Raw genomic sequence first — 27,617 nt, 5'->3', positions numbered from 1 at the left:
TTTATATAAAGCTGGCTACTTAGCTTTTTCATAATACGGATGTACCATAGAAGGTACTAGTAATCACCTGTACCATTCATGACACCCATTCTTCTGAGTTACGGAAGGCACCTCAGAGTTACTGGACCATCTCAGAGTTACGGGAGCAGTTTTAGAATTACAGGAGGTACCTCGGAGTTACAGGAGGTACCTCAGAGTTACATGAGACACCTTAGAGTTACAAGAGGCACCTTAGAGTTACGGGAGCCATCCCAGAGTGACAGGGGCCACATCGCCGTCGTGATCAAGGGATAGGATCTTACACCCCAGAGGTGTCATTAGCCAGTAGTCCCTCACCTGCGGTGCCACGGCAGGTCAGAGAACACCGTCACTTACCGGGGCTGTCTACAGTGCCTTGAATGTGGGATGTTTCACCGCTGCGAACGGTGCCGTCTGCAAGATCCTTCCCCGGTCGGATATCTTCCACGTTGGTAGGCAGAGCCACGTCCCTCAGATTCTCGATGCTGTGGCAGACGCCCCCGACGGTGTTGGTACACTTGTTTCTTGAAGGACAGAGTCCAGTGACTCCAGAGACTGACGGTGACTAGTGATGTGTGCAGTGTGACTACTCAACAAAAAAAACAGACTGTTCTCAAGACTAGCCTTTGAAAAATCTGTAGATGGATCATAAGATACCAAGATTCTCTGACTTCATTTACATTTACATCCATATCCGCAAGTAAGGTACACCGCACGTCTTACCTCAAGATGATGTTATCGTAGCAAAACACTGAGTTAATTCTTCTTCGTCTTTACTGGGAGGATCCAGGGCGTCGCCTGGGTTACGTATAGTTCTCAAGTCCTCCTTGTCGGCTCCCAGGGTGGAGGTACCGCTTGCGGCACTGTCCCTCGTTGCCTTCTCTCAACAGGTCATGCCCAGGGGCTGCTGCTAATGACAGGGGCTAACTCCTATACCGCGGTAGTTTGCTTAGCAAGGAAGCGATTACCTGCGGTGGACACCCCTCTTAACACATGCAGAGAGGGCTGAGGTAGAGCCAAAAAGATGGACATAAAGTTTGAAAGATGGGTTTGGACTGACTGTTGCCATTTTAATCGTGCGTAGTTCAGACCAGAAAGCTGTTGCCGCATCATGCTGTTCAAGGATTCCTCAGCACACAGTGAATCCCTCCGCTGATCCTGCAGCTTTTCAAGTCTTCGTCTTCCACGAGTGTAGGAAAACGGAGTGCCAGTTGTACTATAGACTCGATGTTCCTCTGAGGGGAGAGAGCTCCTTTGGATTCGATGATTTGCAGCACGTGACGTATGACCGAAGAAGCAGCTTCGTTAAAACTTTATCTTTTATCTCGAAACCCACGTTGATCACCGGTTATCACTTATACACTACCATCGACAAATAGTTGACGATTTTACCAGTGAAGATTGTTCCATGGCAGTGCGTCGTCATGCAGGGTCCATTCTTGAGGCTGGTTGATTGTGGTGTACCATGTAGGGTTCGTTGTGAAGCCCGGTACGTTCGCATTTACCAGCGGGACCTTGGAAGCACAACAGCGCTCGCCACCGCATCTTCCTCGTCTCTTGTTTATTAAACTGAATCATGTGATGGAAGGTCAGAGATCACAGCAGCCTCACGTCTCGTTGTTACCTTACATACGTACTACAGATTCACTGATGCCCAGCTTTTGAATGGGATCACGTCTACCGAATGATCATGTTTAATGGGCATTATTTTCAATCGAGTCTCTATAGTCGAACCTTTTAGCACCATGATTTAAACTTCTATGTGTATAAGAACCAGTGAAGATGAAATTGCTTAAATTATCATAGACATGAAGCCTTTAGGATTACCCACTGAGTAAATGTGAACCCACTGAGGAAGTTCATTTCATCTGTTGACAGTGTCACCTCCCCAGGGACTGATGGATGTCATGTCGCCCCAGTGGGTCAGGTGTGGCAAGGAGAGATATCCTTACCACCTGGAAGCAGTGTGGTGTGGCCGCACTGGAGGTCCCCTTCCTCTTGTCTTACTACTGTCGCATCATGCCTGAGTGAGAGCGGCCAGGCAAGTGATGGTTTTATTGTGATGTCTTGCTCCAAATGGCCCTATATTCCCTCGTGTCTACAGGAGCCAATTATGGGTCTCTTTCGGTACTAAGAGTAAGCGAGAGATACGTAAACATGGGTTGGTAATAATAACCTTATCAGCTTGTTAAGCTGTTGTTGTGTAATTTTCTGTTTGTGCGGTGCGAGGCCGGAGTACTACGCTCATGGGGTCCCCATCTCTTGAACACTCCTTGCTATCATACATCTTAAATTTGTGTATGCTGTCTGCGGTAACCATGTCCCCACTCATTCTACTCCCTTCATTCACCACTGCTGTGCTGTAAAAGTTCTTTTTTTTTAACAGGTTTCTTACCTAATTTCGTGGCCTGTGGTTGCTCTGTCCCTACATCTCTAGAAGATATGTTCACAACCCAAGTCGTTGATCTGTTTGAAAGACTTAAAGATTGGGATCACGTCACCTCATTCTTTTGTCTTCCAAGATGGGCAGATTTACGGGCCTCTGGCTTTCCCTATAACTTAGCTTTCTTAATTCTGGCACACCATCTTTCTTGCCTTCCCCTGGACCTACTCTGTTAGCGCTTTGTGCTTCTGTAGGAACGTTGACCATTCCAGAGAAGCGTATTCTAATTTTGGGCCTGGCGTAGGATATGAATAGCGCGCCCATTATTTCCTTATCTATGTACGTGTGTGTGTGTGTGTGTGTGTGTGTGTATGTGTTGTGTGTGTGTGTGTGTGTGCCTCGGTCATGGATGACGCCATAGTCAAACCTCCAAACGATCGGTAAGTGTTGTGGGTTATGTTTGTTTTGCTGTCATTGCGGATACCATGGCTCACCGCACGGTGCCACCGCCAGAAGCCCCTACCTGTGGTGTCCTTGGAATAGCAAAGGCCTTTCCTACACGGTGCAGTGACCCCTTGAGCACGACGGCACGACCTTACAGCACAGTAGTGTGACCCTTAAACGCAACGGGACGACTTTTGGGCATAACGGTACGACCCTTGGGCGCGGCGGAGGTGTGGCATGGGCATGACGGTGTCTCACCTCCTCTCTCTCTCCCCCCTCTCTCTCTCTCTCTCTCTCTCTCTCTCTCTCTCTCTCTCTCTCACTCTCGACTGTAAGCCTCTCCCTCACCACCTCTCACTCTTCCCTGCCATGCTCTCACCTCCCCTTACCCCTTCCTCACTCCCCACCTCTGCCCACCCCACACCCTCCTTCTCCGTCCTAACCACGTAGCGTTCTCCGCCGACAAAGGAGACAACAAGAAGTTCCTTGTCTGTCTGTCTGCCGCGATCGAAGGAACACAAGGAGTAGTAATGGGAAGTACGTGCTGAAGCAGCAGTAGCAGTCTGACGATTGTGGAGGAGCGGCAGGGGCAGTGGTGGGGGTCATGGAGGGTTTTGAGCAGGGAGTTGAACAGCAACAGTGGCAGGAACGACAACAGGAGCAGGAGGCAGGCCAGGCAGACGGAGCGATGACCAAGTGTGTGTGTGTGTGTGTGTGTGTGTGTGTGTGTGTGGAGGGGAGGGAGGGAGGGAGGTGGTGGTCGTGTGGCTTCCCCAGTCTGAGACGATCAGTGGATTGCCATTCATCTTTGCTGTCATCCAACCCCACCAGACACTATACTGCTGGGACCGGGCTCGGAGAGCCTCAGCCGCGACTGGGGGCGGACGCGGGGAGATGGAAGGAGTCCGGCAGATCCCCTGGAAGGACACCGAGTGCAAGGATCTCCCCTAGGAGGGGGCTGAGTGCAAGGGCCTCCTTTGGGAAGGGACCGAGTGCAAGGACCTCCCCTGTGAGAGGACAGAATGCAAGGACCTCCCCCGGGAGAGGGCTGAGTGCAAGGACCTTCACTGAGAGGGGACCGAATGAAAGGACCTTCCCTGGGAGGGTCCGAGTGCAAGATCCTTCCCCTGGGTGCATGGACCTCGAACCATGATGGTGACTCAAGCATACGTCAAAGCACACGTCACCAGAGGATCAGGTTCATCATGTCTGCCTGAGAGTCTGGTGAACTGTCGTCAGAAGCAGGGAGCGTGAACCCTGCCAGGCATATCTTTACCTTCTCCTCCAGTAGGCTTCACGTCTTAGGTTCAGGAGACGGTAATCATCTTATGACCGACGACGTTCCCTTCTTCACCTCCTTGGCTGGGGCGTCTTCTATAAGTCGTCTGTGTACGTGGATGTGTGTGTGTGCCCAGAGGGGCTCCTGTATGTCTTTGTGTCTGTCTGTGTCTGCGAATGCTCCTGCGTGTTTATGAGTCTAGAGGGGCGCCTTTGTGTTTGTCTATCTAGAGGGAGTTCCAGAGTGTCTTTGTGGCCTCTGTGTGTCGCTGTATTGTTCTGTTAAGGCTCTTGTATGCAGGTCAGAATTCTCATGTCTCCTTCGTTGAATATGGAACACCCTGGTCCCCACGGGGTCTTGAGAGAGGCTCCAGTCGTCCGTTCATTGACGCAACGAAGTAATTTTTAGTCTAGGGTCACCAGTTCCCCCTTAAAGACAACACACAGCATCACAGCACCCTCCCCCCACCCCCACCCAGATTGCCGGGGGGGTATATAGATATGGCACTAGAAATGCATCAGCTGCAAACCGGCCACACGTTCCAGGAAAATCCACCATCATACATCAGTACACCCTGGATGTACCTTCCGCTCTCCAGCCCCTTCAACAACCCCCCCCCCCCCCGCCCGCTGCTACCCCACCCTCCCAGTTGATAGGTCATGACCTCAAGGCGGGTCAGCGAACCTAAACGTGGCACCTGACAGCCCCCCCTCCCTGTCCTGACCCCTCTCGTATTACGTGGACGTCTGACCCTCAGATTAGCGTCCTTCTCAGCGTCTCGGTCATCACTCTTATCTTGATCTGCATTCATCTCTCTCTCTCTCTCTCTCTCTCTCTCTCTCTCTCTCTCTCTCTCTCTCTCTCTCTCTCTCTCTCTCTCGTTACCCCCTGAATAGCCTGCGTCTCCATCTTCGAAGAGATCATGCCACCTAAAATCCTCTAATGTCATTCTGCCACAATCTTGCTATCTCTCGGTCGCTTGTTTAATGACTGTTCTTGAGATCATTGTTTCCCCTTATTCCCAGCTGCTTATTCTTTTTTACCCGTTCCTTGATATTTTCAGTCTTGTCTTCTCTGGAAGTTGTACTGCATTCTATTTATATAACACTTTACGTCCTCTCATGGTATTTCCGGTTTGAATCCTGTAACATATAGTGTCAGTTGTTTTCTTAATCATACCCGTCTTCTTTCGTTTGTTGACATCGTCCCTTGTCCATCTCTTTACCAATATCCTTGCATCTTTTGCTTGTTTTTCTAGTTATTGCAGCTCCTTTCTTCATGTGTGTGTGTGTGTGTGTGTGTGTGTGTGTGTGTGTGTATATATATATATATATATATATATATATATATATATATATATATATATATATATATATATATATATTCTGGGTCCAGACAGGCACGTCAGCATAACGTTGCTGGCAGAGAAAAGAGAGTTCCGCGAATCGTTATTTTATTATTATATTATCAGCATAGTCAAAAGACTATCACAACCACTCAGTATGAGTGGTTAATGTGGTCACAGTAATGAACAGTGTACAAAACAAAGATACGTCAGCACTTGAGAAACAGAATGTGCAAAACAAGGACTTCACATGAAATTAAGGAACCCAGGATAATTGTTAAAGTGGTTGGAACGCACCACTCGTGACGTCACTGTTCCTCCCTTCCCTTGGCTTCGTGGTGTCTGTTGGGAGGTACACAATGGGATAGATTTTTTTTCCTCTTCTCGCTCAAATTCTCGAGAGCGTTCTGAAGGGTTAAGTTAAATATGTCAAGAAAAAGTAGTACCTTGCATCGTTGATGATTTCTCTTGCGTCAATGATATCTCTTGCCTTGGTGGTGACGGAAGGAGAATTGTCTTTCTTTTCAATTCAGGATGAAATCATTTCTGGATGAAGATTGCTTCCTCTTTTTCCAGGAGACATTCGTAGAATAGATGTGCTGTGTCATGACAAACTGAAAAAAAAAAAAGGAATAGCCACGGATCAGGCTTGCCTCATGGTTAAGTAATAGAAAATGTTTTCGCGAATGAGGGGTCTGGAAAGGCATTCCCCACGATGTTTTTAGAATTCCCATTTTGAAATCCCGCCCCTCACTTGACGTCACGGCATCCCCTAATCGAGACGCTTTCCATCTGCCCGTTATTTCTGCTCTGGGATCAAATTTTGTGGTGGTGGAAGTGTGCCTGAGATGTTGGTAGGGTGTGGTGGAGTTACCAGGCTGCTGCATGACCTTGGTTAGTCTGGTGGTGCTTAGCAAGACTGCAATATCTATCTATCTATCTATCTATCTATCTATCTATCTATCTATTATATATATATATATATATATATATATATATATATATATATATATATATATATGTGTGTGTGTGTGTGTGTGTGTGTGTGTGTGTGTGTGTGCGCCACACCTCTCGGCCGAGCGCCGGTGGGAGAAACTTTTACGTAGGGGACGAGATGGGCGACAGCCAGGGGTATATTAAGGGTCAGCCTAAAATACAAACGTCCCAAACAAGAATAACGAATGAGCTCGAAATATACACATTTCGGGCACTGATACCTGGATTGCAGTTGCGTCTTCCTAAGTTACTCCACACCCCACATCCACCTGGGGCCATACAGCAGAAAAACAAGGACAATTTTCGAAATATGAGACTTGAGTTTAGCCGTCGCCAATTATAGAACCTTTGATGCTGCGGACTGTGTTACGTCCTCGCCAGTCGTCGAGGTAAGGGAGGGAAGCACCTCTGAAATGTCGTCTTGGCTGGAGGCGTAGCGTCTTCCATTCAGTTGTGGTGTGTGGTAAGGGGACACCACTAGACATTCGAGTGTGTGGTCGATCGCGTGCCCCAGGTTCGACGCCCGCCATCTGTCAGGTCCTCACTGTATGGACACCACTCGTGGGGCTCAGGGTTTGTTAAGGTTGAATCACTGGGTCTTTGAATAACCTCATAAAAGTTTCTTTTTATTTATATTACGAAATACTCCTTAGTTGAATGTGTAATGTAGTTTTACTGCTGGTACCCAGATGCCACGTGATGGGTGGTTAAGAGTGAATGAGGCCACTTCCCAGTACGTGGCAGTTCACCTGTGGTTGCCAAAAAGAACTTAATAAATACAACCTTCCATTGCGATGACTTTCTAATACTTAAGAAATCACAACAGCTTCTAACCTGATTTCTCTTGCCTAAATTTGTTGCTGTAGTATTATCGCTAACGAGAATTTTAGGCAATGGAATCAAGTGGTATGATAAGATAAAGCGTTTGTATACGAGGAGAAAAGGCAAGAGGAAGAGCACAACACATTGAGTGTCACCGAGATATACAACGTCTGTTACTGTTACTGTGGGTTTTGTAAATCTCTATAGTGCCAACTACAGCAGCAGCGGCCATCTACGGCGCCCCAAGCATCTTAGATGGAACAGAGGGGCGAGTTTTTTTGACTGACGAAAAATAACCAGTTTCTCCGAACTGACATACACCGTTGGTTTCAAGTGGTCTTTTGTAAAACTCTCAAGTCTGTAGAGTACGGGAAATTAACTTTTTTTTTTATATTAACAAAACAATGAACGGGTTTTAACCAGTACTAAACTTCAAAAGACATGAAATCAGTGTGTCGGGTGTGGTGATGAAAGTTTGACTTGGTTAGGGGTCAAGGTTCCTGTCTTCTTTTTTTTTTTTCGTGCGTTCAGAAGCCTTTCTGGACCTGATTGACAATTAGATAGAGGCATCATTTAATCACCCCCCCCCTCCTTCCCCAGTTGCTAAGGTCCACCTACCATGACCAGTAATAAGGAAGGTATTCAATACAAGTTGCTGGCCTTGTCTCGTGGCTGGAGGTGTTGCAAGAGTACCTTGCCGACTCTGACGTAAAACTGGCGGGTGTGCATGAGCTGGAAGTCGTTGAGGCGCAACAAGGTGTTTTTTCAAAGGACGGCTGCATCTTCTGGGACGAGATAAGAGAAATATGGGTGAGAAAATGACCTCATCTGTATCCTCATATTTCTTTCTTCGTTCCCAGCTGATCCTGACTTCATCCCCCAGACTCTTTCCCCAGGCCTTACCTGGGACTGCTATCCTCAGGGGAAGGTTGATCTAGTCCTCGCCACACTGAGGCGTCTGCGGCCGGCCTGGTGTGTGTGTGTGTGTGTATGAGAAGCCACTCATCTACAGTCGGGTGGGCGTCATACACCCTGGCCAGTGTCAGTACATGAGGTTAGGGCCGCGAGGGTTCCTCGTGATGAGACTCGGGCCAGGGGAAGCCCCACGCCCTCGTAGTTGGTCCTTGTAAGGATCAGGCCCTTAAATTAAGGGGTAGGACTGTATATGAACAATGAGGAGCGAGGTAACTGACGTAGCATAGGTCTGAATATGTAGGACCCTTTTTAGCTAAGCTTAGCAAATCCCTGAGTAGTGGATTAATTCACGGTGTCTTCCCTCAGCCTGGATTACGCTCAAGAGGGGAAGAACTTGGCCGAGTACGGTGGCCTTTCTTACACGTCCTACCTGAAGCTCCACTCTCTTCTCAGCTCCCAGGCCAACGTGACCAGCGTCCATGACGAACATCTCTTCATCATCATTCATCAAGGTATTTCTTATTCATCAAGGGTTTACTTTATTAGATGATGGTTCTTAAGCCACTCGGAAGGTATGTGGTGTTCCATTTCTTACTGGAAATTCCGATCGTAAGGAAAAAATATCGCGAATACATCATTGTGAGTAATTCACATCAAGAAATGTTTTGCAATTAATTTTACGTATTTTTATTATGTTTGTTTCCATATTTTGTCACACTTTATGTCCCCCTATGAAGATTTTAATGGAATTGTTGAATGCTGTTTCGTTCCGGCCAGGATGCTATGGGTTACTAATGTGTCGTATATGCTGCTCTGTAACGCTGGCCTTTCTGTTCCTCAGTGTACGAACTATGGTTCAAACAAATCATCTACGAGATCGACTCCGTGCGAGAGATCTTCAGTCAAGAAGAGGTGGATGAGCGCATGATGCTCGAGATTGTGAAGCGCATGCAGAGGGTCACACTCATACTGAAGGTGAGGCCAGGGACTGCCCATATGGAGGTGGTCTGGGCAGGTTAAGTTTGGTTAGGGGGATGTATATTTTCATTTGATTGTGATCTGTTGGAGTTTATTGATTATTTTATGCCATCGTAGTCTGCTGGTCGTGGCCTTTTGACTAGGACCTGTTGGTTGTAGTCTGTTGGCTGGGGGTCTTTTGGTTGTCCTACTTTTCCACTCCTGTGACTGCCTATCACAGTGAACTTAGTCCTTCTCCACCTCCTGCAGTAATCTTCTCCATCATTCATCAGTCATCCTTAAGCGTTGTCATTTCAGCCTTTCATTTGCAGTGCAAGAGCTTCCTAAATACAAGTGCACTCTAGTTCCAAAAAATAGTTTCTTAAATGAAAAATTCACACTTCAGATTCTTTTGAAAAGTACCTGTGTCTTTGACCACTCATTTCATATGTATCAACAGAACCTTCATCTCCATATTTTCTTTGAACTGTGATAGTAAGAAAGGGTGAAGAGGTAAGGGATCCAGATACTGGAAGCCTAGAAACATGAACATATGTTGATAAGGTAAAAGGGATATTGTAGTTTAAGAAGCAAGAGGCTTAAGGAGCTGAGAGAACGAGGGGTTGTAAGTATGAGGAGCTAATAGAATGATGATATGGGAGCATGGAAAACTGGGAGAATGAGGGACTGGAGGAATGATGAGCTGAGAGAATGAGAGGCTAGAAGCATGTGGAGGAAGAATGTTTCACTAGGAACATGAGGGACTGACTGAAAGAATGAGAAACTGGGGGAATGAAAGGTTAGAGGTCTGAGTTAGGAGAATGAGCTGCTGGGAGGATGAGGGACTGGAGGAATGCAGAGCTGAGGCATGAGGGGGGCAGGGTGTAGACATGATCTTGGTCACATGGTAGTAAGAGGAGCTAGCAGGAAGCCCCACAGATGACCAGTGTTACGCTGTGTCTGCCCCCAACGTCTTGAATGTCACGACAGTCTCCACAGGATCGTAGCACTGTTCTTTATTTTTCTTTATGTTTTTTTGATCCTCATAAATTTGTCATAATAGACTCTGTACAGCAACATGAAAAGACATTGCTATTGGGCCCTTGTTTAAGCTTCATACTTATGATCTAACTTTTGTATGCTGCATAATACTCTCATTTCAGTTATTACTCTCTATCACTACACAGCCCTGCTTCTCATCTCGTCTGTAATCCTGGCGTATACCTAACATTAATTCTCATTTCACTCATTTTTCTATTGTACACTTTACTGCTTGTCACTCTCCTGTTGTTGCATAGTTTTGTTGAGCAACTATACTGAAATTCTTGGTGCTTTACAGTACCGTTTCTCTCCTGTGATTTGATTCTCTTGTTACACAACACCTCATGGAGGATAAGATTTTTAAGTGAAATTTGCCTTTGTTAATATTCGATTGGTATTATTAGGCTCAAACTTAAAAAAAGAATTTTCGTACATGCTCGCCATGTCCCACATAAGCGAGGTAGTGTCAAGAACAAATGATAAAGTCTTAAAGGGAAAAATATATCCACATATTAAGATGGTGTAAACAGGAACAAATCAAGGTTTATGTTGATTTGTGTTGATATAGGCTGCAAGTAGCCTATCAGATATCTCTCCTGGTACTGTAGGAGATATTTTACAGAAACATGAGAAGAAAGCTTGTAGCAATAGTTTTCTTTTTGACACCAACAGACCCTTTAGAATGAGTCTTATCTTTCCAATACTGTAGCAAGCATTGTCTTGTGAACTTAATGGGATAACAGCATTATGTTTTGTCCTACATTAGGAGATATTTTGAGTTGACAGATTCCGCTCTTTCTCTTGAAGTAGCAATCATGAACTCAATGGCATATCTAGGGTATGGAAGGTAGGGCAGGTGCCCTGGGCACCACTTGAAGGGGGGCGCCACTCAACAGGTTTGTTCTATTGACATATGCTACTTGATTGACATTTTTAACAGTTTGGTTTCGTGAGATGAAAAAGAAACTCGCCTTGTTTTCAACTATAGTAATAATTTGCTACTCTAATTTGCATTACCACTTCTACGTTACAATTTTGATCAAATAAGTCTTTAACTTTAAGTCTTTAAGAGTTTATATAGATTTAAGTTTGGCCTAATTCTTCAACAGTTTATAATTACATTATATATATTTTTATATACATCCACTGTATGTACATTTTTGATCAAGCCAGGGCTGCAATTTCAGTGCTTGCTATAGGTGCTATTTCCCCTAGATACACCCCTACATGAACTCATCACCTTTTAAAGCTTATGTGAAAACTGAATGAGAGGCACATCATCTCTGTCACATGATCAAGCTCTCTGTTTTTGTTTGTCATTGGAATAGTCAGGCTTATGGTAGTTGCTCATTAGGAGTCTGGTCCTGGAAGGTAGGTATGCTTCCCAGTAATATTCAAGATGAGGATTGTTGACTGTACTTGCAGAGAACTTGGAACTGCAGTACAGTATGAAGTTGTTACCAGCATACGCTGTACTCACATGTTATGAAATTCAGGTTTGTCCCTGACCAGGCTGGGTTGGTTAGCCACTGTTTGCTGTGGTATGTAAAGGCCCTAGACTCTTAACCATTTATTCCTATGCTTTTATGGGAAATTATAGTTATTTTTAAGGAAATTACAAGTAAATGATGATTATTGATTCTTCTTGTGGAATATTGAAATATATTGAAAAGCTTTCAATTTTTAATGAATGGATTTTTTAAAATATACACTGTATACTTCATGTTATCTCAACTGTAGGTTTTATCATAAATATGTTACAGAATGTGCACATGCTTATAGTTTGAAGATTTGTGAAACTTAAACATTTTGCTGTTATACCTAATGACTTGGAATGGAATCAGTACTTGAATTAGAGTAACATTCACAGTTACAAAATCCCATACATACTGATACATAAATTTAATATATTTCAAACTTTGATTTGTTGTATTTCATCCACATATAACATTGCCCGTCTGTTTCTTTCTTGTGCGTGGGTTGCTCCAACATGAGCACCTCAGTTTACATTGGTTTGAAGTTTTACTACACGAGTTCAGAACCCACTACAGCACACTAATTTTATGCTAATGTATTCAAAAACATTTATAACATTCTACATTGCTAGAAATTCCTCAAAAATCATTTTGTTATATGTCTATTATGATACTGTTTTTGCCACCATTTAGGGGAATACAGGTAGATTGATGGTGTGCATTCAATCCCCTACAGATGTGTGTGGACCAGTTTCTTATCCTGGAGACCATGACACCTCTTGATTTCATGGAATTCCGTGACTACTTATCTCCAGCCTCAGGATTCCAAAGCTTCCAGTTCCGGCTCCTAGAGAACAAGCTTGGTCTTAAAGGAGTGAGTACAAAAGAGTAAGGTGATCAGGGTTAGGTTTGGAAAGGGTAGAGAATTGGACTAAAGAGGGCAGGTGGTGATAATGAAGATAGCAAGAGCTGGGAACAAAGCAATGAATTTTTGTACGAAATGAGGTTATGTAGAATTGAGGAGCCAAAAAAGAAGGGATACTCACACCTCCTGTCTTAGTTCTCAACTGAAGAGATTTAAAGAAGGCAGTGATGTTGCTGAAGGGAGCAAGTTCTGTTTGTAAGGAGGTCTTTATCACTGGAATTCTTGGTGCATTTTCACACAGCTTTTCATGAGGTTACAGTTTGGTACTAGATAAAGATATTCAAATGGACAATAATGATGATAGTACCATAAGCCTTTTGGGGCTCTGAGTCTTTGCTTTGGAATAACTTTTGTTACAATTAATGGGACATTTTATTGAGAAAGTTTCATTTATTATAGATGCCAGTTCATTGAAATTACTAATTGGTGAAAATTTTTTTCCTAGAAGTACAGATATATTTTTCCATAAAGTAGGAGACAGCTACTGAAACCACACTCCTCCTTTAACCCAAATTTGATTTTGAGCATCACATCTCACAGGAACTGCGTGTGAGATACAATCAAGAGCACTACACAAAAGTGTTTGGTGATGAGCCAGAAATTTACAAAGCAATTATGGACTCAGAAGTGGAGCCATCCCTGCAGAACCTAGTTTCACGCTGGCTAGAGCGTACACCAGGACTGGAGGAGCATGGCTTCAACTTTTGGGAGAAGTACAAAAGGGCAGTAGACACCATTCTGGAGGAACAGCTTCGGGAGGCTGAAGTAAGCCATCGTTCATCACCAACTTAAAATGTGATTCATTATGTTCAAGCATTTTCAAACTGCCAGGTTTTCACAAGCTTACAAGCTGCTAAGAATCTTGGTAATAGTTAAGATATATAGTGAAAAGTAAAATTACCATTGATTTTAATGCAAATGAATGTTTTGTTAGTTTTTCATTTCCACTTTTCTGAATGATCATAGCTTGTTACTTTTTGCATTTTTACTAGTTCTTTACCTCTCTTTTCAGGCCAGTGAGAGTGAATCTCTACGAGAACATTTGATTCTTCAGTATAAGAAGCGTCGAGACTTATTTAATAGTATTTTTGACATCAGAATCCACACTGCTCTGCAGGCCCGTGGTGAGCGACGACTTAGTCATGGAGCCCTTCAAGGGGCCCTCATGATCTCCTTCTATCGAGAAGAACCACGTTTTAATCAGCCCTACCAACTTCTTTTGCTACTCATGGATGTTGACTCTTTGATGACTAAATGGAGATGTAAGTAAAGTTTAAGAAAAATTCTTTCTTGTCACAAATTAATTCATGATCTGCAGTAAGGTATTGTTTTCTGTGGCTTTACCTGCATCTTATATACACTCTCTACTTGTGTATTTTTTTTACTTTCGTAAAGAAGAAACAGAAAGGGGTGAAAGGTAGCACAAGGAAACAGAAAAAAGAATGGTCCAACCCACCCACATACACATGTATATACATAAACATCCACACACGCACATATGCATACCTATACATTTCAACGTGTACATAAATATGCATACACAGACATATACCTATATACACACACATATTCATACTTGCTTCCTTCATCCATTCCCATCGCCACCCTGCCACACATGAAATAGCATCCCCCACCCACCCACCCAACCCACACACACACACACACACACACACACACACACACACTAGCGCAGTGCTTCCAGAGATTCCTAACTAATTAATGTTCCTACTGACTGCTGCCACCTAAGTAATGTTTCAACTTATTATTTCTAGCCAGTGCTCCCACCAATGTTCCTTTCTTATTACTATTACCTAGTATGTCTTCCTAATGCTCCTGCCTAACATTCCTACCTACTACTTCCATCTATTGCTCTAACCTTTTTGCCATAAGGCAGGGCTAGTGAATAGCACTTACCACAGGGGAAATCTAGAATTACAAAGGATGAGTTGTGCAAGTTAAGTGTTTTCAAGTGTTATGTGTGACAAGGAGAGATAGTATGTTTGTGGACAGAATGCCAGCAGTCCATATGTGCATGAGGCATAAAGAAAAGACAACTATCTGGGTCAAAGGAGTGCATCTTGACAACCACTGAAGTGGTGGCTAACTATGCAGCTGTCACTAACCCATTTGATACCAAGGCAGGTAGTACGGGTGATATACCTCCTTGGTCAGTGGCTGCCTACCAACTACTACCTACTTTTAAGTATGATTGCTACTAAAATTATGTATAAAAAGATTTGTCTGTATGTTCAGATGAAGAGATTGCTCTTGAGCAGCATTCAGAAACATCCCTTACCAAAGGCATTATACAGTTTGTTTCATTATGCAGCTCCAGGTGATACATTGATCTAATTTTTGTGTCTGTCTTTTCATCTTTGTTGATTATGCTATTTTCTGTATTCAAAGTAGGGTGGCACTTGCTAGATTTACATAACATGAGATCATCACTTATCTATTCTGTTGCTTGTTTCCCTCAGATAACCACGTAATGTTGGTGCAACGGATGATTGGATCCCAGCTTTTTGGTACTGGTGGTTCGACTGGATACCAGTACTTGAGATCAACACTCAGGTAGGTCAGGAAAGAAAAGATAAATTAATGCTTCATTATTATGAAGCAGAAATTCTCTCGAACTCAATTGTTTCAAAATCATTGTGAATTAAAGATTTTCAGGTCATCATATCATTTATTCATCTTTATATATCTGCTGTGTTAGCAGACTGCACCTGCATGTAGTTATACTACTAGTGGAAAGTTACCTTCAACGAGATTCTTACATCATCACTGAATGAAAAGGAGTACCATTTCATTGACGAAATTTCACTCCAAAGGAGTCCATTATTTCCTGTTCTTGAATGGAATGCAACCTTGAAAGTACAGAACCCCCATAGAAGAGGGCCTTAGAATTGTATTATTAATTAAATTATTCTTCTACCATATGCATGATCAACTTATTTTCAATATTGATGAAATTACTCCTCATTATTATCATTAGTTAGTGCTGTTGATGATACAACTCATTGAAAATCCAACTCAGCTTCCTTTACTCGCCTCACCACTCTTCTGTTGATTTTTGCTGCCCTTTTGAAGGTTATGCCCGAGGAAGAGCTTCCCACCCTTTCTGGACATCCATGTTCAGTGTTATTGATATGTTTTATTGAAAAAGAATTGGCATTGATATTTTCTCAGACACAGTTAGCTTTTACATGATTTTATATGAAACTTTCATTGATATTTAGTTAGTACAGTACAGTATGACTAATTTTCTTGCTTCTCCATAAAATCTCATCCTATTTCATGTATTGTTTGATTTATTTAAGTATTTTAACATTTGCCAAAACATCAGTACATACATTTTTGATATTTTTACAAATGTACTATGTAGCTTTTATAAGCTGTGCAATTTTTATTACAGTGATCGATACAAAGTGTTCCTTGACTTGTTCAATTTGAGCACTTTTCTTATCCCAAGAAATTACATCCCACCACTAACCCGCCAGATGAAGTCTCAGCTAAGGGTTATAGAAGATCAAGAGACTGTAGAGGAGAAGGGCTGTGAAAAGTCTTCCAAAATAACATCTGTTTCATCAACCTCAGCCTTTGTGTCATCACGTTCCCCATGTCCTCTTGAAAATGGAGAGGAGAAAGTTTTTTCAGATAGTGACCTTGATAAGAGTTTAGAGAATAGCATGGAAAGATCATGTGAGGCTTCAATGTAGGAGGTTAAAGATGATCTGTCGCCAAAAGAAACTTTTTGTGTAGAAAAGTTTTGTTTTGCATTTTAGCATGGCTTTCATAGAGCTGACCATTTTTTCAAGGAAGCTGCAAATATGTTATATTCTAGAAGAAATTATAATGAGTTTTCCTGATATTTTGGCGTGGTACAAATGTCCTTTTCGTGAAAGTATGAGTGGCCAAGTTAAGTGTTCATGACATCCCCAGGATTACATATCTGTTATTTAGTTGTATAGTAAATTTAAGAAATGCCCTATTAGATAATTTGATAGATAATGTCAGTACAATAAATGGTAGATATATTTTTTGCAGTAAAGGGAAAATGCTTCCCTGTCCTCAGTGACAGATGGAATTGTAATGGATGATGTTTTCATGTGAATAAGTATAGTAATGCTAATATTGCTGTTCTGCTGTATAAAAATGTATTACAGCAATTAAGTGATACAAATATTATCATCAAACTTTCTACATTCAAAGGCTGTATCAAGAATTTATATTTTGGTATGTCATTGTTGTCCAGATTCTTATTGCAAAATTAACTATTTGTATATCTTGAATATGGTGTTTTCTACTGTACATCAAGGTTTGCTCCAAAAAGACACAGGATCTGTGCATATTTTCCCACAGTTCTGGGAAACATCCCTTTGTTACAAATAATCCCACATATTTTCCTTCTACTTGCCACTAGTAACTCTATGTACAATTTCTTAGTTAAACCTCTGGATCTCTTATTTCTACATGCCAGCTCATGGAAAGTTCTTTTAGTAATGAACTTAAGGATAATTTCTATGTACATTGATTTACATGGAAAAATATTGTCTTTACACACACACTCCCAGTAGTTTCAGGGTAACTGATCAATTTTTCTTTTTCACTAATGCAACTGAGGGTGCTATATATACAAAATCACATTTTTTTCATATAAGGTCAGACAGTATGCAGGCTTCTTAATACTTCCAAACATCTAAGCTTCCTCTTTTATAATCCTAGTAGATTTGCTCAACAAGTATTTCAGATTTTGGATTTCTGTAACATTTCACACTATCATGCATTGGGAGAACAAATTAAGTTTTAGAATACACATGCATGATATCTACTAAGTTATTTGGGTAAAAATTGCCACATTTCATTTAATATTGCTTCAGACTAACCAGTTAATTGTAGAAATTGGATATAGGATGTATATATGGATAGAATTGCTTGAGTGAAATGGTTGAGCTATACACAGTAACATAATAACAATAATATTATTAGATTTCATAGGCCTTATGTTCCAGTGGACCAACATGGGAACAAAATACTTGACTCATTTGGGTCAACATAATCATTGCAGCATAATGTTTAAACAGTATTCTCATCACACTGATAGAGATAATAGCTGCTACATTTAAAAAATCTGACTCAAAATGACTATATTTTTGTTAAAACAGTATATGTACATTATAGTTGGATAAAGAGAACACTTTGCCCTCCTAAAATAGTCATCAAAATTTTAAAAATTCTTGAATTATAGCTAATGGTATTAGTTCTAGTTGAAGAAAGATCTTGATGATAACAATATTGTCAGTAAATGCTTATTCATGTGGAATGCTGTATCTCCATTACTGCGGAATTATCTTGAGGATAGAGATGATTGTTGATAAAAGTTTTTATATATAATTATGATAATGGACCTTTCCTGTGTGCATTTTTTCTAATGCATTATTAGTATGTATATATATGTTTATGTTCTTGAAGGATATTATGTATTCATCATACTTGTTACAAATTTCTTTTTTCAGTCCTCTTTACTTTTTCTTTATTGGTAATTTACTGCCCAATGGTACAAATGATACTTATCTCATTGTGTAAACTTTTACTAAATGAGATGATGCTTGAATTAGCATAAAATCTGTCTTTTTCATAGCTAGTGTTCTAAAGTATTTTGGTATGCTTAACCCCACTGTATTGTAGCAACATGTAAATACTGTGCTTCATGTCATATAACTTGAATGCATTTCTTAAGTTTCAGAAAAATATGTATGCTGTAATATGAGCAGGGCTTAATATTTAAGTTTCCTATAGATCAGATTTACCTCATATTTAGAACATCTCTGTAAACTTCACTTTAATGATAAGTCAAAGCTTTAACTGACATTAACATATTTGCTTAGGTTTTGGTCTTTCAGCTGTTCACCAATCATGAATGCATTTATCAAGGGTTTAACCCTTTTTTTGCCATCTGGTTATTGCACACAGTATATTTGTTTTTATTATTGAACTTGTGAAGCATATCATGAAAGTTACAATGAATGATATGTTCCTGTGATCCTAGACATATTGTTTCAATATTTGCTTTTCATTTTTAATTGTTCAGAATACAATAAACATTTAGGAAAAGAAAGACATGCAGTTTGTCTGGGAAAATTTCAAACCTGAGTAACTATTTTGCATACAGGTTCACAGGTTGATGTATGACTGCTGAAATATATTCACTTGGGGAAAAATATATACCCTTATCATGGGTTCCAACCAGTGATGAATGTTTAGTGAGTTCTGCTTTTCAAGTATCATGGATGTTTGCAAAACAATTACAGTCTTTGCACATTTCAAAAGTGAAAGTTAGATTATTTCTGGTCCTTTGTAAATTTAGAACATGAAAAAATTATATCTTTCAATGAAACGAAATTTTAGGAATGTTTGCCAGTTATAGCATTTAATGTGTTCCACTCTTGCATTTCATCAGTCAAATCACTGCCTTTATGACTTCAGATAATAGATATGAGCTCAGAATAAAGTGGAATTTTACAAATTATATCACTAGCTGTGGTCAAGATTTCCTTACTACCTTACCTTTTCCCCTGTGTATACAAAATGTCAACAGTTACCAAACCAATTTTCAGAATTCTTCAGTAGTGTCTCGTTAGGCCTTCAACACTAAAAGATGTAGAGTTTGTGACTAAAATGTTTCACTTTCCTGTTACTGCAGAAACAGCTTATATATTAACTAGACAGGGATAGCTATCATGTGAATTATTTTTTTCTTTTTATGAAGTTCAGGAAACAAGTATTTATCAAAGATGATTGTGAAATAAGTATTTAAGAAAATCTAGCTGATATTAACTAATTTTTTTTCAGGATACAATATTTAACTTTGACAAAATGCTTTACATGTCTTAGATCTGAAAGAATATATTGGGAATAATATTCCCAAATATAGGAAACCTTAGTGTGTTAAGGTAAGCATATAATGTAAAAGTTACTCACCTTATACACCATTTCATTTGCATTGTTGTGAATTAGACAGCATTATGAATAATGAGCCGTTTGATGGTTGCAGTTATTTGCAGCCATCAGCAATTATTACTATACAGTTTATTTTCAGGGCATAAACTCTTGAGGATCATATTTAGAGACAGAATATAAAAGATTATGTATAAAATCTAAAGACTCAAAGTACATGATACAATATATTCAAGATTAACCAACTTGGAGCAAGAGTTTCCAGGGAATTATATTAGTAAATGTTTAGTACAGATGTAATTGCTTTTTGTATATGTTTATGTGTATTACAAACAAAAAAAACATGTAATCCTTCATAAGGCATACATAACTTGCAGTATGTTCGGGCCACAAACTATGGCCCATATATATTATGAAATCCAAAAATTGCACATTTTTTGTTCTTACTGTACAGTTGATAGTTATTTACCAGTACAAACTATAATGTTATTGAAGAAATTTTAACAAAAAGTAATTCAGAAACTTTTTCAAGATATCCTAATTTTTATAAAAGGTTGCAAAATACAGCACTTAAACTTTTTTGGTGAGTGTTACCAAAAGACAGTTTTATAGCTTTTGGATCTTTCACATCACCTTCAGATAACTTTGAGACTATGCTTTTATAAATTCTTGTTTGTTATCTTTTAATGTTTTACCAATTATTGCTGCAAGACAGCCCTTGTTAAGGGACACTTTATAGATGTTATTGCCCTGTTAACTGAAGACTTAAGATTTCTCAGCAAAGGTGTATCAAATTCCTTCTGATGACATTGCTGTGAGAAAGTTCAAGCTCATATATTCTGTCAATCTGTATCTAGGGCATCCATTTCCCACAGGAACTCCACTTAACCCTGTCCTTACATACATCCCTTGCATATGCCATTCCATGCATTCTTCCTCCAGTACTCTTCAACTGCATTTCTCAGTGTCACCAGTATTCTTCCTCTAGCATCAGCCCCTTTAATTGTACTATCACACTCTTCTTATAAACTTCTTGTCTTGCATTCTTTCCATTTTCACCCTCTGGGCCTTTCTCAAGTCCAGACGATTAATTTTAAGACTTAGCAAAGAGTGTGAAATACACAGCTGGTTCTGGTAACAGTATGAATGATGTACAAAAGGATAGCAGGCTCTACCCACATCTTATTAACTAATGGTGTTGTTTGAAATGGGATTTTATTTCATAAATACCCTTTTAATTTTCTCCTGCTTATTAAGTAAAAGAGAGACTACATAAGCAGTTTATGAGTATTGTTTTCCAAGTCAATTTGATGTTATTGTACATGGTTGAAAAAATACCTGGGAATTTCAAAGAAGAAAGTTTGAACTAATGTAATTGGGAGAAAGATGCATCTCATTAGGAGTATTAGGTAGAAAATTTTGAGATATATATTTATGCACAAAAGTAGTCTTAAAATGTTATCGTCGTGCTTGATAGAAAACTAGATAAAGTACATGCATGTCTAGCCTGAGAATTTTAGTTGAAGTACCTCAATAATTCAACAGTCATCTGATGTGAATTTAAGGGCTTCTCTTTGGGAACTTGGAAGCTCTAGAGTGAACGAGTTTTGACTTTGATGATATATTTACAAGCATCATACATAACATACTTCCACCTAAAAGAGCCCATGCACACACCTGTCCTGTGCTGGTAACATGTGAATGGGTTGTTGTTGACAGGGGCCCAGATGAGCCTTGGTCCTGGTGAAACTTAACATATACATACATAAGAATACACAGGGACATAGGTGGGTAAAGAATATGAGATGGAAATGGATGATAATTTGCAACACCAGGACCCTTATATGGGGCTTCATCAGTTTTGAGGTTGTGCCTAACATGGGAACAAAGTAGACACTTGTAAGGTGGGAATCTGCATTTTTCCCACCCATCCACTGATGATGATACAGCTATGTCAAAGGTGACTTCCCAGATTTTGTGATGCCACTTGCAGGCAGAGTCTAGGAATGCCAAATTTAAGTGTACATGATAAACAAAACCAGAGTTAGTTGAGAAATGTGTAGCAGAAGGTATGTCCAGGTAAGCCAAATGCCGGTGAAAACAGATTTAGTCATATGTAAAGTCTCTTCCCAAGATCTATGGTGAATGTTATAATGAGGAAACTAAACTTTCTGTGATCTGTTCCATGGACATTGTCAGTAGGGTGGGGCAAATGGGGGAAGTTGCTCCCTGAGTTGCCTTGAAGAAAAGTTGAGAAAATTTAGTTTTAATATATTAAATAAAACATTAAGATTATGGTATATTTTTTCTTGGTATACTTTATTTTACTTCTGTATATAAAACTTTTTGAATCACCACACTGCTTGTTAAGTTTCCTTGTCTGTACAAAAAAGTTGAAAGATATACAGCTTTTGCATAAAATCTTAAGTTTCAACCCTTTTCCCCCTACTGACATATCTCTTTGGAAGCTCATGATCCTTTCTCCCAGCAAGTTAAAAAATTTGTAAAATATGAGGGTAATTTTCATGAGACTTTAGGCATCTTTGTGTATTATGACAAGAAATTGCACACTGTAGATTGTGTAAATCAGACATTGTTACTTTTCATCTTAAAACATAATGAATTTAGAACAGTGCCATTGTGTGATAATATCATGAGGCCAAAATGTTGGAACAGATTCATTGGTACCCAGAATGAAGTAGAAAAGAGGTTCTCTTAGTGGGCCATAGATAGGTCCCTAGTGCGAATCAGAAAGTAGAAACCTTATGCTGGATTCTAAAACAAATGTTGAAATGTACCTTGGCTTTCAAAACATAGCAAAGATACAGGTGTGCTTTGGACTGTAGAAGAACCAGTGTGGCACTCACTGACATATCTGCCATGCAGGACATTGAAATTATTGTTCAGTAAGACTGTGGAATAGTGATGTGTTTGACCGTAACAAGAGCCCTGGATCTTTACAACACAGTAAATGTCTGTCATTATGAAGAGAAAAATGACTGTATTCACTTCTTGTAAGACAGAATTCTGTTTAATTAAGTGAAGGGAAATTTCTGATTCTTGATGACTCAAACTGCCATATCAGTAGAAGTATATTACTGAAATTAAAGGGAAAAATATAGTTGCACCAAGGGATAATAGTGCTAAGTGTTGTCATGTTGAGCTGCATGGGAAAGTGAGCTTGCAAATTTACGTATTTGTACAGTACAGAAAGTTCTACTTTTCTGGGACCCCGTATCTTTGATTTTATATACCATCAAGTAGCTTTTTATCTCTATAACTGCTGACATTCACCATGTCTGTGTTTATTTTCTTCCAACCAACCACCACACTTTCACACCCTTACTAAGCAGCTTCTTGTCATGGCCTCAGGTTTCTTTGTTACTGATCTTGTGAAGAAAAAACGGCGAATCACTTTCAATATAACCTAACAGATTTCGAATGTCATCCCTCCCTCTTTTCTCCTCCTAAGAGGACAAAGTTGTACCCATGAGCCTATCATTGCAACTCAACTCTCTTAATTCAGATAACATATTGCTTGCTCTTTGTACTGTCTTGTTTTTTATGCCTCATTTTAGAAATGGTTGAGGTAGTATACAAGGGATAGCGAGCCTTGGCGACGGGGCCACGTGGGAATATGCAGATTACAACACTGCCGCACGTAGTGGATATTCTTCTGTTTCTTTAAAGCTTTTAGTGATAATAAGTAAACCTGACGAAAAATTGACAGCATATTGGAAAAAGAAGAGGTTTTTGGGTGGTTTGGAGTTAAACTACCACTAGGAACACGTAGAAGCCTCCATGGAGTATCATTGATGGTAAAGCAAATAATTTGTTTTTGTAATATTAACATTGCATTCCATGATCCTCGTTGATTACTTACAGGTTGAATGACAGAATAGTATTTGTTAACATTCTAGCCAGTTTTGTAATACTATTGGTTTTAGGTGTTGAGTGATTTTGTGTATGTATAATATGTAGAGAACGAAAATAAGGTAGTCACTAGTAGTGAGGGTTAGGAATGTCGGGGAATATACTGGGCTAATTACAGTCCAGTAATTCAGTAGAATTCATGAAAACCACCAAACTTTACCTAGTTTTCGAAATTTAATTATTTCAAGTGTACTGCTTACTTTTATAATAACCCCACATTATGCCATATATATATATATATATATATATATATATATATATATATATATACATATATATATATATATATATATATATATATATATATATATATATATATTATTGTACTTAGTCGCTGTCTCCCGCATTAGCGAGGTAGCGCAAGGAAAGATGAAAGAATGGCCCAACCCACCCACATACACATGTATATACATAAATGCCCACACACGTACATATACATACCTATACATTTCAACATATACATACTTATACATACACAGACATATACATACATATGTATGTACATATTCATACTTGCTGCCTTCGTCCATTCGTGTCACCACCCCACCACATATGAAATGGCTCCCCCCACGCGCGCGCAAAGTAGCACTAGGAAAAGACAACAAAGGCCACATTCGTTCACACTCAATTTCTAGCTGTCACGTGTAATGCACTGAAACCACAGCTCCCTTTCCACATCCAAGCCCTATAAAACTTTCCATGGTTTACCCCTCACGCTTCACATACCCTGGTTCAATCCATTGACAGCACTTTGACCCTGGTGTACCACATCGTTCCAATTCACTCTGTTGCTTGCATGCCTTTCACCCTTTTGTATGTTCAGACCCCAATCGCTCAAAATCCTTTTCACCACACACACACACACACACACACATATATATATATATATATATATATATATATATATATATATATATATATATATAAAACTACTTTTTTCCTCATTTGATATTGCTCAGTAAATGTGTTGTGTATTGCAATGTTAGTTTAGTGTTTAACTTGAAATAAGGGAGGAAGATCATGATATTTCAAAATTAAATAACCCGATGGTGGTGAGGATTTTGGATGTTTTTTAAGTAATAACCTGAGAGTGAACATCCTGTGTATTTGTATGAACAAAAGTGAATATTGATATAGAATGCTTGTAGGTTTAGAGGTGAAGGACAAATGTGTGGTTAATCACTGTAAAACTGTATGAAACATCAAAAAATAACAAAACCTACAAAATTCTTGCTAACCAACTGATATTTACCTCATTTGTACAGAGTGCAAAAAAAAAGAAGTCATTTAATGAAAGAAAACATAATTCTTATGGTTACAATTTGTATACTGCTTTAAGGGATTGATAAGTCCTTGATTTAAACAAATTGCCTTGCAACAGCTTGTTGATAGTACCTATAATATTGAGATTATTTCCAAGTAATATAACATTAAGGAGATTTTTGAGATTTTCACAAACCTCATCACTATCTCCCATGTGACATCAGAGAATATAATGTAATGCTTCAAACCATACTATGCTACAGTTATTCTGTTGAAACAATAAAGTACCACTTTAAGACAAAATCAGTTGATATCCAAAGCTATTACTTTTAGCACATTATAGCTTATGTACTACAGTTTTGTACTTCAGTGAATAGATATGTACCACAGTAGTACCTTATGAAAGTTGAAGAAAAGTATAGCAATGGACTCCCTATATGTAGCAGTAACTTAGAAGAGATCTGTTAAGATAATATGACCGTATGTGTTATAATTGTATTATGATAAGAAACTGATAGTGGGTAGGCCTATGAAGACTGGTCAAAATGTGTGGCAAAGTTTGTGAAACATATATAGATTAGAAAAATATATGAGAACTAATCTTACTTCCCCAGGCAGCCATCATTTACTTAATTTTTGATTTTACTTAAAAAGAATTTATTATTCCAGTCTAGTTCGATCATTTATGAGTTGTAGAATGAAATAAAAGATAATTATGGAATCATTGGATTTAGCTTGCAGAACTAATCAAGGACATTTATCAGTTTATGAATACCATGAAACTTGCTTTTGGGAATTACTTAATTTATTTTCATATGAGTCCACGGGGAAAATGAAACACGGTAAGTTCCCAAGTGCACTTTCGTGTAATATCACATCATCGGGGGAGACACAAGAGAGAAATATAAGTCAGTTGATGTACATCACAGAGACGAAGCTAGGATGCCATTTGGTAAACATGACTCATAGGAATATCTTGATCATGTGCAAAATTGTGATCCTTTCCAACATTAATTTATTTTGCATTGATAGTACATAAATGGAGACTAGCATGAGTCAGAGCATGATTTGGAATCTAATGTTTTACTCTGATTTCATAAGAATGTTGATGATGGGGCAGTGAAGGTAAGAGAAATGATGGGGTTACTGTAATTTATATAAAAGTAGGTGAAACACTTCTAGGAACCAACATAATCTATCAAAATTTCATGCAGTTTCTCCAATCAGTTGATAATTACAATGTTATTGATATTGCTTCAAAATTTGGTATGGTCTGTTGTGAAAAGCAGTTGCTGGCCATTGATTATGTACCCTGATATTGATTATAAAAACAGAAACACACACAGTGCTAGGAAAATCAGGAAAAATGAGGGTTAAGTGAATGTAAAAGAGCTAATATAGTAAGCTAAGTGCGTAAGACACGGGAGCAAATGGGAACTTCAGTGAAGGGCGTAAATGGGGAGGTGATAACAAGTAGTGGTGATGTGAGAAGGAGATGGAATGAGTATTTTGAAGGTTTGTTGAATGTGTCTGATGACAGAGTGGCAGATATAGGGTGTTTTGGTCGAGGTGGTGTGCAAAGTGAGAGGGTTAGGGAAAATGATTTGGTAAACAGAGAAGAGGTAGTAAAAGCTTTGCGGAAGATGAAAGCCGGCAAGGCAGCAGGATTGGATGGTATTGCAGTGGAATTTATTAAAAAAGGGGGTGACTGTATTGTTGACTGGTTGGTAAGGTTATTTAATGTATGTATGACTCATGGTGAGGTGCCTGAGGATTGGCGGAATGCGTGCATAGTGCCATTGTACAAAGGCAAAGGGGATAAGAGTGAGTGCTCAAATTACAGAGGTATAAGTTTGTTGAGTATTCCTGGTAAATTATATGGGAGGGTATTGATTGAGAGGGTGAAGGCATGTACAGAGCATCAGATTGGGGAAGAGCAGTGCGGTTTCAGAAGTGGTAGAGGATGTGTGGATCAGGTGTTTGCTTTGAAGAATGTATGTGAGAAATACTTAGAAAAGCAAATGGATTTGTATGTAGCATTTATGGATCTGGAGAAGGCATATGATAGAGTTGATAGAGATGCTCTGTGGAAGGTATTAAGAATATATGGTGTGGGAGGCAAGTTGTTAGATGCAGTGAAAAGTTTTTATCGAGGATGTAAGGCATGTGTACGTGTAGGAAGAGAGGAAAGTGATTGGTTCTCAGTGAATGTAGGTTTGCGGCAGGGGTGTGTGATGTCTCCATGGTTGTTTAATTTGTTTATGGATGGGGTTGTTAGGGAGGTAAATGCAAGAGTTTTGGAAAGAGGGGCAAGTATGAAGTCTGTTGGGGATGAGAGAGCTTGGGAAGTGAGTCAATTGTTGTTCGCTGATGATACAGCGCTGGTGGCTGATTCATGTGAGAAACTGCAGAAGCTGGTGACTGAGTTTGGTAAAGTGTGTGGAAGAAGAAAGTTAAGAGTAAATGTGAATAAGAGCAAGGTTATTAGGTACAGTAGGGTTGAGGGTCAAGTCAATTGGGAGGTGAGTTTGAATGGAGAAAAACTGGAGGAAGTGAAGTGTTTTAGATATCTGGGAGTGGATCTGTCAGCGGATGGAACCATGGAAGCGGAAGTGGATCATAGGGTGGGGGAGGGGGCGAAAATTTTGGGAGCCTTGAAAAATGTGTGGAAGTCGAGAACATTATCTCGGAAAGCAAAAATGGGTATGTTTGAAGGAATAATGGTTCCAACAATGCTGTATGGTTGCGAGGCGTGGGCTATGGATAGAGTTGTGCGCAGGAGGATGGATGTGCTGGAAATGAGATGTTTGAGGACAATGTGTGGTGTGAGGTGGTTTGATCGAGTAAGTAACGTAAGGGTAAGA

The 27,617-nt window shown here is 39.8% G+C and overlaps 1 protein-coding gene across 2 annotated transcripts in view; it reads left to right on the top strand.

Annotated features, from left to right (window-relative positions):
- Positions 1-21,911, top strand: part of v (Tryptophan 2,3-dioxygenase vermilion) — a 65,806-nt gene extending 43,895 nt beyond the window's left edge. For both annotated transcript variants that reach the window (XM_071669353.1, XM_071669352.1), the window contains exons 2-8: positions 8,569-8,714; positions 9,044-9,177; positions 12,412-12,549; positions 13,141-13,365; positions 13,613-13,862; positions 15,078-15,171; positions 16,016-21,911. In XM_071669353.1, the coding sequence (XP_071525454.1) occupies positions 9,127-9,177; positions 12,412-12,549; positions 13,141-13,365; positions 13,613-13,862; positions 15,078-15,171; positions 16,016-16,319 (1,062 nt within the window). In that variant the 5' untranslated portion in view covers positions 8,569-8,714; positions 9,044-9,126 and the 3' untranslated portion in view covers positions 16,320-21,911. The remainder of the gene's footprint in view (positions 1-8,568; positions 8,715-9,043; positions 9,178-12,411; positions 12,550-13,140; positions 13,366-13,612; positions 13,863-15,077; positions 15,172-16,015) is intronic.
- Positions 21,912-27,617: the final 5,706 nt, after the last annotated feature.

Source organism: Panulirus ornatus, chromosome 14 (genome assembly GCF_036320965.1).
Source record: "Panulirus ornatus isolate Po-2019 chromosome 14, ASM3632096v1, whole genome shotgun sequence".
NCBI lineage: Eukaryota > Metazoa > Arthropoda > Malacostraca > Decapoda > Palinuridae > Panulirus > Panulirus ornatus.
Note: the sequence above shows the minus strand (reverse complement) of the source record. Positions and strands in the feature narration are given on the sequence as shown.